The sequence below is a fragment of the Anoplopoma fimbria genome, chromosome 21 (assembly GCF_027596085.1).
Source record: "Anoplopoma fimbria isolate UVic2021 breed Golden Eagle Sablefish chromosome 21, Afim_UVic_2022, whole genome shotgun sequence".
Taxonomy (NCBI): domain Eukaryota; kingdom Metazoa; phylum Chordata; class Actinopteri; order Perciformes; family Anoplopomatidae; genus Anoplopoma; species Anoplopoma fimbria.
The window spans coordinates 4,887,612-4,897,628 of NC_072469.1; the positions used below are offsets into that span (position 1 = coordinate 4,887,612).

General features: G+C 40.8%; 1 protein-coding gene across 1 annotated transcript; it reads left to right on the top strand.

Annotated features, from left to right (window-relative positions):
• The first annotated feature begins 755 nt into the window (after positions 1–755).
• Positions 756–5,036, top strand: LOC129110908 (threonine synthase-like 1). The gene is made up of 3 exons (XM_054623176.1): positions 756–842; positions 1,259–2,654; positions 3,207–5,036. Exons 2-3 carry the CDS (start codon positions 1,293–1,295, stop codon positions 4,008–4,010), a joined length of 2,166 nt encoding a protein of 721 aa, XP_054479151.1. The 5' UTR covers positions 756–842; positions 1,259–1,292; the 3' UTR covers positions 4,011–5,036.
• The last annotated feature ends 4,981 nt before the right edge of the window (positions 5,037–10,017 follow it).

Consider the following 10,017-nt stretch of genomic DNA (forward strand, 5'->3'; position numbering starts at 1 on the left):
CTGTCTCTGTTTCCATGTCGTCGACTGTGGGAATGAGCATAACATTTCTATTCTCACACGTACTTTCAGATTTTTTTTCAAAGCATTTGAATGCAGCACAAAGGTCACTCACACAAGTAGATATTATTATTATTATGTTATTATTATTATTATTATTATTATGATTATCATTATTATTATTCATTGTTATTATGATTATTATTATTATTATTATTATTATTATTATCATTATTATTATTATTATTATCATTATTATTATTATTATCATTATTATTATTATTATCATTATTATTATCATTATTATTATTATTATTATTATTATTATTATTATTATTATTATTATTATTATTATTATTATTATTATTATTATTATTATTATTATCATTATTATTATTATTATTATCATTATTATTATTATTATCATTATTATTATTATTATTATTATTATTATTATTATTATTATATTCCTTTATTAATCCCAACTATATAGAAACAGATAATAAATAAAACATATTATACAATAAAGATAAAAAATAAATAAAAATAAAAATGTACAGTATATTATACGGCGGTTTTTGGAGTGTTTTTTTTTCTTTCACATTTTTAATCCCGTTGTGAAATTGCATATATAATAAAAAGTTTATAAATTTGAATAGTTTTTGCAACGAGAAAAATTGGTGCACCTTCGCTTTCTCATTGACCCTTCAGGAGTTTTGTCCCTCCTGGCTCACCGTAGATGTTTGTGTATACTGTGTGTGTGGGACAGCATGCTGCTTTTCGACATACTGAACCAACTAAACTACTAGTTATCGAGTTCAAACCACAGAAAGACACCATTACACGTGAGTGTCTTGCTCATTACACTATAACTTATTATAATTATTATTATTATAATAATAATTATTATTATTATTACTGTCCTGGCTGCAAAACACGTGCAAAGTTATTGCAGCCACTTGCACTACTGCTTTCAACCTGTGATGCTCGTTATGCATGTTTTTATTACTGTTATAATGTTTATTACTGTTATAATGTCATCTCTTTGCATTGTTTTCATTGTTATTTATTTTATTGTTCCTGTCTTTACCATGTAAAGAGCCTTTGAGTGCCTTTTTAGTACTTTTTTAAGCATGAATACAAATAAAATGTATTATTATTTATTATTACTTACATGCATACTATGCTTGCAGCACTGTTTTAAAATCACAAGTTTTTTTCTTAAGTGTAACTGCATTTTAAATGTCCCTTTTGTTCACAGGAGAAAAGGCTGTTGTCATTTGCTGTCCCCCTCAATGGGTTTCCTGAATGCCCTCAGAGCTGTCAGATGCCGCCTGAGTCCCTTTTCAACATCAAAATCATGGCTTTCTACCGAAGCCTCACTGCTGGGGGACAAGAACATCCTGCTCATGGGTGCTCCTGGATCAGGGAAGACCACAGTGGGGAGGATAGTGGCTCACAGACTGGGACTGCCCGTCATCGACGTCGATGACGACGTCTTGGAGACGGCATGGAAGATGCCCGTGGCCGCCAAGCTGGCTGCAGTGGGCGGAGAGCGTTTCCTGGAGGAAGAGGGCCAGGCTCTGTGTAGCTTCTCCGCCTCTGGGTGCGTCGTTTCCCTCACGGGCTCCAACCCCCTCCACGCCGCAGCCATGCAGCGCCTCAAAGAGTCCGGATTGGTCGTCTACATGGACGTGGACGCTGAAGACATCATGCAGAGGCTCGCCAGCATGAAGGTGAACAGGATCGTGGGCCAGGAGGCCGGGGCGTCCATAAGGGACATCCTGCGCTACAGGAAACAGTTCTACGAGAGATGGCTGGATGTGCGGGTGCTGTGCGGAGCAGGGGTCACGGCGGAGGAAGTGGCGGAGAAGGTGCTGAAGGCTGTCGAGAGATATCACAACCGCGCTGCGGAAACCTTTGTGTCAACCAGGAGTGACGGCGCGGCATCGTCCAATCAGAAGACACACTTCAGTGATGTGGTTATTGAGGGTCTGGCCACAGATGGAGGCCTCTATGTTCCCAGAAATGGCTTCCCAAGCATGGATGCTCGTGAATGGCTGAGACTGGCTGACATGTCATACCCAGAACGAGCATTAGTGATAATGGAGAAGTGCATCCACCCGTTGGACGTGTCTGCTTTGGACCTGAGATCAATGATATTCAAGGCGTACGGGTCCAACTTTTCCAGTGAGGCGGTGGCGCCGGTGAAACATCTGATCCACAATCAGTACGTCCAGGAGCTTTTTCACGGCCCCACCGCCTCCTTCAAAGACCTCGCCCTGCAGCTGATGCCCCAGCTCTTCGCCCACTGCCTCCCGCAGATGTGCAACTACCTCGTCCTGGTGGCCACATCTGGGGACACGGGAAGCGCGGTGCTCAGCGGCTTCGGCAGCCTGGGCGGCACCGACATGCACAGGACCGGGGTGCTGGTGTTCTTCCCAGAGGAAGGCGTGAGCGAGACCCAGAAGATCCAGATGACGAGCTACAGGGAGGGCAACGCCAGGGCCGTCAGCGTGATGTCAGACTTCGACTTCTGTCAGAGGAGCATAAAGAGGATGTTCGGAGAGTCGGGGCTGACGGGGCACCTCGCCGTGGAGTACGGCACGGTCCTCAGCACCGCCAACTCCATCAACTGGGCCCGGCTGCTGCCACAGGTGGGTGGAACGCTGAGGGGGGCTCCACAAAAAGGATAACTTTCTAGAAGAGAGCTTATTCACAGTAGAATGAATGTGCTTGGAAAGCTCAGGTGTCCTGGAAAACACATGGAAAGTGAGAGGAAAAGTAGTAATGTAGTAATGTACTGGACTCTCTTACAATTTGAATTTTTTGGGGGAAAAAAGTCATCATTCTCCTTTTATTTCCTCTGTTAATCAAGGATTCAAGGATCATTTATTGCCGTTATGCAACACAGGGACGCACAATGAAATTCTGTTGTTTTCTTGCCCCGGGCAAGTGGACAAGCATTATTGATGAGCCCTGCACTTTTCAATTTACAAAGATCTAGGTTACAACAAGAGAATTAACTAAAATGTCTGTTACAGCTCTCGTATGTTTACATCACGTCTAATGTTTCATAACTGCTTTTTTTTTTACTGTGGCAGTTAAAAAAATATGACCCACACAATTCCTCTAGTTGATCTCTTCTCATTTTTTTAGATTAAACACTTTTGCACAACTACGATCTAAAACTTTTCCTCCTCTTGCAGGTGGTGTATCATTCCTCAGCCTATCTGGATCTGTGCAGAGACGGTGTCATCACGTTCGGGGAGCCCATCGATGTTTGCATCCCCTCCGGTAACTTCGGCAACGCCATGTCAGCTGTGTACGCCAAGCAGATGGGCGTCCCCATAAGAAAGGTCATCTGCGCGTCCAACCACAACCGCATCATCACAGACTTCATCACCACGGGCGAGTACGACCTCCGGGGTCGACCTCTGATGACCTCCAGCTCCCCGGCTATAGACATCCTGAAATCCTCCAACCTGGAGAGGTTTATCCACCACGTCTCGGACGGAGACGGCCGCCTGGTCAACGAGCTGTTCACGAGCTTGGACAGGAAGCAGCACTTTCAGGTGGCCGAGCCTCTTCTCTCCAGGATGCAGCAGGAAGTTCTGGCTGGCTGGTGTTCTGAGGACGACTGCTTGGCCGCCATCCAGAGCGTCCACGCACAGACGGGCTACCTCATGGACACGCACACCGCCGTGGCCAAAGTGGTGGCCGACAGGCTGCAGGACGGCTCGTGTCCCGTGGTGCTCTGCTCCACCGCTCACTACGGGAAGTTCGCCCCCGCCGTGTTCAAAGCTTTGGGAATCCAAAATGTTCCGGAAGATCCCGTCGAGCAGCTGAAGCAGCTCGGATCGACCGCGTCCAGACCGGGAATACACAGAGGCGTGATGCAATGCCTGGAGGAGAGCGGCGGAAAGGGACACGGCGTTTGTCGGGCAGATTACGGCGTGTTGGTAGAAGAGGTGGAGAGCATGATACAGGACTCCTTCCTGAAAGTTATGTAGGATTATGTGCTATTTGCATCATTTATTCCTCATTCTTCCAATGAAAAAGCCATTTTTTTAAAGAAATAACAGAACAATTAATCTTAAAAAGGTACAAGATATAAAAAAAATGAAATAAAACAAGTTTTTAAGCAGGTTAGGTCATTGGATTTATTTTAAACACATCATTTAATTCTGCCTGCAGGATTAAGAAAATAAAACCCACCACACATTAATTCTTGTTGTACAATAATTTAAATTGAAAGCCTATTGATTATGCAACATTTCTTTACATCATTACCCAGAGCCCTGGCCCACTAGATGGGGATGTCTACCTCCTGCAGTAACAGTATATGTGTATTGCCGTTGGGGAGGGGGGGGGTTAATTAATTACTGGCCGAGTCAGAAGGTCAAATAAACTAGTAAACAATGATGTCAAATCAATATCTGCAGTCAGGGAGAAAATCTCCCCGGAGGAAATTGTATTCTTATGCAGTGTGCTGTGAACATACATATTTGCTGTGTGTTGATTGATGTTTAATGATTATATAACAAACGTTTTATTCCCCTCATCCCTCTTTCTCATTACTCAAACTTTCTCTCTGCTGGCGTGAGGACAGATGGAGGGCTGTGAGAGCTGCGTGGTGCCGATCTCACGGCGGCATTAAAACTCAGATAATGAACTGAGCTCCACAGTCCACACTAATTGCCAGGGGAAGCTCGAGCAGCTTGTACACTCGTCCAATCAGAGTCCACTGACTCATTAAATACCTGACTGAAGGTAGAAACGGTTATTATTTCATTAAAAAGAAAAACCTTTGAAACACGTCATTCCTTTTCTCTTTCACGAGCCTCTCAGCTGCTAACATTCAGGAACATGTATTCTTTAATAAGACAGTTTAAGAAGTTTCAGTTTGTTCCCTTGAGAATAAAACTATTTAAGGAGTAGCTGCACAATTTGGGAAATTATGCTTGAGAAAAGGAAGTGGCTCAGTTTTCAGTTTATGTTTTGTAGGGATTTTATCAACGAGATATATATATATACTTATATATATATATATATCTATATCTATATATACAGCGGGTAAAATAAGTTTTGAACAAGTCACCATTTTTCTCAGTAAATATATTTCTAAAGGTGCTATTGACATGACTACTTTTCCCCTGTGTCATTCCATTTTATTACACATAATTTAATTTCTGAACTTATTTGTTTGGTTTTCTTTGTATGTATGGATTACTTGGGTTCTTACCGACATCTGGTGAAAATTTCATGTCAATAGCACCTTTAGTAATATATTTACTGAGAAAAATGGTGACGTGTTCAATACTATATATATACCCGCTATATATATATATATATATATATATATATATGTTTATATTTACCTGAGAAACACCTGTATCTGAGGCAGAAGTAAGGAAATGACCTTTCTTAAAATGTTTAATTTTGTGTTAAATTATAGATTGTGTATTTTGACTGATTTATTAAAAAACGTCTAATTAAATTGATGTTAAGCTTTTCTTTACTTATAAACAATGTATCGTCATCCAACAGATTGTATGACATCCAAAAAGTTAATCCTAATTTTTTACAGCAAAAGTGAATTTCTGCTCATTAAAATGCTAAATTCATGCCTACAGTCCTTTCAAAATGAACTTCAGAGAAACAACGTCTCTCCATCCATAACAGGAGCGCCTGTAGACGACTCCGTCTCTTTTGCTATCGGTCCAGTCATCATTTAAATCCAGGTGCTGCCTCAGCAGCAGGCAGGATGATAAGTGTCATAGATCTCCAGGAGTGCTTATGACTGCAGATGTTAAAATAGATGGAATGTCCGGCCAGATTTGATGAAGCACTTTCCCAGCATGCCCTCTGATCTGGATCGCTGTCTCTCTGAGTCTCTGCCTGAGCTGAGAGGAATCGTGTTTGCTTCACTTCTTCACTTTATGTTTACCTGTAGAAGTAGTCGCGTGTTTGCTTTTATGGTTTTGTGGCAGAAAAGGAAAGGAGGCACCTCACATATAGAGACCCTACTACTCTCTTCCCATTGGCTGGCAGAGCTGGGGTCCTCAGACATAAGGTCATCTGTTGAAAACAAGTGTGAGGCATGTTATTTAAGATAGAGTTAAAAGAAAATGTAATTAGTGGATCATTTTAGGGTTTTCTATTCATGAAAAAAAAAATGACTCACTCTAATCTATTTTATTTGTTATGTCTTTTAATTATGTTTCTACTTGTATCTATTTTCTTGTTTTTTATTATTCCTTTATATAGCATTTTTATTTCCATGCTGACTATGTAGAGAATAATGATCAAATTGTGTAACGCTAATTTAAAGTTAATTCTGATTTGTCATTAAAATGTAAAGAATAAGATTGAATTGGAAAAAAAAAAACATATACGTAAAGAACACATGATGGACTATTCAAATCATATCATTATATTGGCACCACATGGTGGTCATAGCTGAACTACTGTCAACAGGAAATTACCGCAATTGGAGGAAGAAAACTTAACAATACTGTTAATTGCATATTAAGCCTGCACTCTACCCATAATGCTATGCAAATTATAGTAACTAACTATAAAGATTGTTTATGGTAGGTTTATTGGCCATTTTGTGCTATTTAACTGTAAAAAATTACAGCAACGGCTTACAGTGTATCTGAGCAGGGTTGTCTACAAATCTTTGGTTGTATAGTGTACATATATATATATATATATATACCATCTTCCATCACAAATCTTAGCAGCCCTCCCCCATTCCATCCATTTCCTCCCTTACTTTTATTTGTTGTTACATACAGAAAATTGATAACATTTCCAAAGAACGGAGACAACAAATTTTGCATTAACATCGAGAGAATACGAACACAACCAGAGTGTTAGTCTTTGCTTTGCTTCTTCATCTTGGACAATCAAATTATCAACAACGGGGAAAAAAACAGAAGCGTGTGAGAAAACGAGTGCATGTACAGCAACCCGTCGCTCTGTACATATATGTGGGCGGCTGTGGCGTAGTGGAGAGCAAGGTAGTTCTCCAATCAGAGGGTCGGTGGTTCGATACCCGGCTTCGGCAGTCGATGTGTCCTTGGGCAAGACACTTAACCCCAAGTTGCTCCCGAAGGCTTGCCTCGGTGTGGACTGGATGATGAATGTTAGTTAGAGTCTGATGGTGGCACCTTGCATGGTAGCCTGTCATCAGTGTGTGAATGGGTGAATGATATGTAATATACTACTGATTGTAAGTCGCTTTGGATAAAAGCGTCTGCTAAATGACTGTAATATAATATTTCAATTATTGTGGATTTTACTGTTTTTTTTTGCTTATTTATAATACTTTGGACATTTCATTTTATTTTTATCTTGTCTTTCTTCTACTATGTCTCTTGCGTGCACTTTAACCTATGCTGCTGTAATCCTGCAAATTTCCCCGCTGAGGGACTAATAAAGGATTATCTTATCTTATCTTAGCCTGTCAGTATTTGTGTGGAAGTGAGAGAGCAGCGTTCTCCGTGGTTTGAAGTGATCCATTGCTCCTGACAGACCTGAGCTCTGGTGGAAAACAGATAGAGAGACAGGAGGAGGAGGAGGAGGAGGAGAAAGGTGCTGAGGGACATCAAGATGAATTACAACTTCTTGTTTTGAACCAGTGCAATATTTTACAATCACCCCTCTGACTGTACTTAAGTATCCAATGCTTACTCCATGACGGATGGCTGTGTCTTTGCTATGCATGAATCTATTACACAGCTCACGCTCTCACGCTGGATTCTTCTCTCGTACCAGCTCTCTTCTCTTCTCTCTGCCTTCCCTCCCCTCTGTGTCTGCGGTTTGCTTCGCTGGGAGCATTGGCCTTATTAATCAAGCTGCTTGGCAGGTGAGTGTGAGGAATGGGTGGTAAGGAGTCTGATGGGGAGGGGAGTGTGCATGTGTGTGTGTGTGTGTGTGCATGTGTGTGAGTGTGAGAGTGGTGAAGGGAAAGAGAGAGCCAGCTGTTGCTCAGCACCTAGCGGCCCACGGCTGGGTGAGCAGGGATAATTGCAGGTACCAGCCTGTTTCCCGTCTCCTTAATGTGAACCTGTGGCATAATGGAAGCTGCTCTCTCACAGTGGAGGGGAATACAGAGGAGAGAGAGAGAGGAGGAAACGAACGCATCGGGGGGGTTTGGGATGAAGCGGGTTGATCCCTGACTCTTGAGTGTATTTCTTTTTGTCGCAATCCACAATGTGGTGGGCCTTTTGAGATTTTGATGAACAGTATTTCTATGAATGTGGTCTTTTCAGGGTTACACTGTAAAAAAGGAAAACATGAAATAGTTTAAAATAATTTCTGCCTACTTTCATTTATCTAAAGTGAACACAATGTCCAAGTGTAGGAACACCGACTTCACCAACTCATTTTCTCCTTGTCGTTGTGGTTGCAACAGGGTTTCCCTCAACCATATTAAGGGGTTTGCAGCACGTTTAATTCCTTCTCTTTGCACAAGCTGAAAGATGGGAATTCCTTTTTTGTGTAGTACCAACAATCAAATTAAGCAGGATCATTACAAATACAAAGATGCTAAAATAAAGAAAGAAACTGAAATAAAATAAACTCACACTTTTAAATCAAATACAACTACAACAGCAAAAGAAAAGGTGGGAACAGAGGATTATTATATTATTGTAAGAACTGGACCGAACCCCAAGATGGCGCATGTTTAGTCCAATGAGAATTGCTCGCCTGGCGCACACAGCAAAAAGGTTTTCTAGTTTCCGGGTTTACTTCCAGGATATGCGGACCATTGAATGTGCACAGTAGGGATTCTCATGCTGGAAGAAAAATGCCCAATTCAGTAAGCATCATGTATTTAATTAATCTGTCGAACACCACCAAACTGCCAAATATCCAGAAAAATACATAAGACGTGACTTAAGGGCCCTTAAAATGAAATAGCGGCTGGTCAGAACCCACAGGTGGTGAGAATGGGCAACCACACCTGTCATGTCTTAATAAAAACCTTCATGTCTTAATAAAAACTTTAAACTTCTTTAATTGCACAATAATCAGCATTGTGAGTGTTTGTTTCCAAATGTCCCTATTGAGAAAGTGAATTGAATCAAAGTGTCATTCAAAGACAGTCATTAGTGTTGGTTTCAGTGGAATTGTTCCGTCCCACGACGGTTTGAATAAATTCTATTTCAGAGGCTCTTCTCCCCTCCTGCCAAGAACAAAACCCACAGGGGGAACAGAGAATCTTTGTCCGTCTTGGCACCAAGAACCGTCACATTTATAAACGTTGGCATGAAGTGCTGGCACCAAACGTTGGTTCTGAAGTGGAGGTAAAACACTCGCCCACCACTGCAAAGACCTGAGATAAATTCTTGGCAGCAACTCATCCACCTATTGCCAATGTGCTTTTGTGAGCATTGAAGTGGGAAGCCAGTGAGGGATCATGTAATCTTATATAAAGTAATAATGTAAAAGGATTAAACATATACATCAATAAATATAACAGTGTAATGCTTAGCTAAAATTGATTTACTTGCATTTGCACTTAACGTGTTGTTTTCATTACAAAAATGAATAAACTAAATCATAAATATTGAATAGACCTTCACATATGGCGTAACATTTGTAGCTGACGGTATAAGATATTGCGACTTATCATTTGTTGAATTGCAGGATAAGGATGAGTATTAAGAGATACAGTGTTGCACCAGACATCGCGTTGTCATTAGATAAGGTGTTAGATTAGATAAGTCATTCCGAGAAAACTCCTTCGGACATTTTAATGATTTTTTTAGTTAACACTAACGCTCTGCATCGTCATATCCCTCAATCTACACTATGGTATGTTTGTGTACCATCAGCGCAACTACAAAAAAATGAACTCTGCTAAATAAAAACAACAACTTCTCTGTTAAAAAATGAAGCAAAGAACTGTTCTGCTGTCCCATTTTCTGTGTTAATTCCCTCCCAACATCTTCACAACCTGAACTCATTTTCCGTTGATTCTTGTAAATATGAACTTATGTAACA

Bases quoted from the DNA above. Each gene is read 5' to 3' on its own strand.
- LOC129110908 (XM_054623176.1), top strand. From the start codon at position 1,293: ATGGGTTTCCTGAATGCCCTCAGAGCTGTCAGATGCCGCCTGAGTCCC. The intron at 2,655-3,206 runs GTGGGTGGAACG...CTCCTCTTGCAG, and splicing joins GGGCCCGGCTGCTGCCACAG to GTGGTGTATCATTCCTCAGC.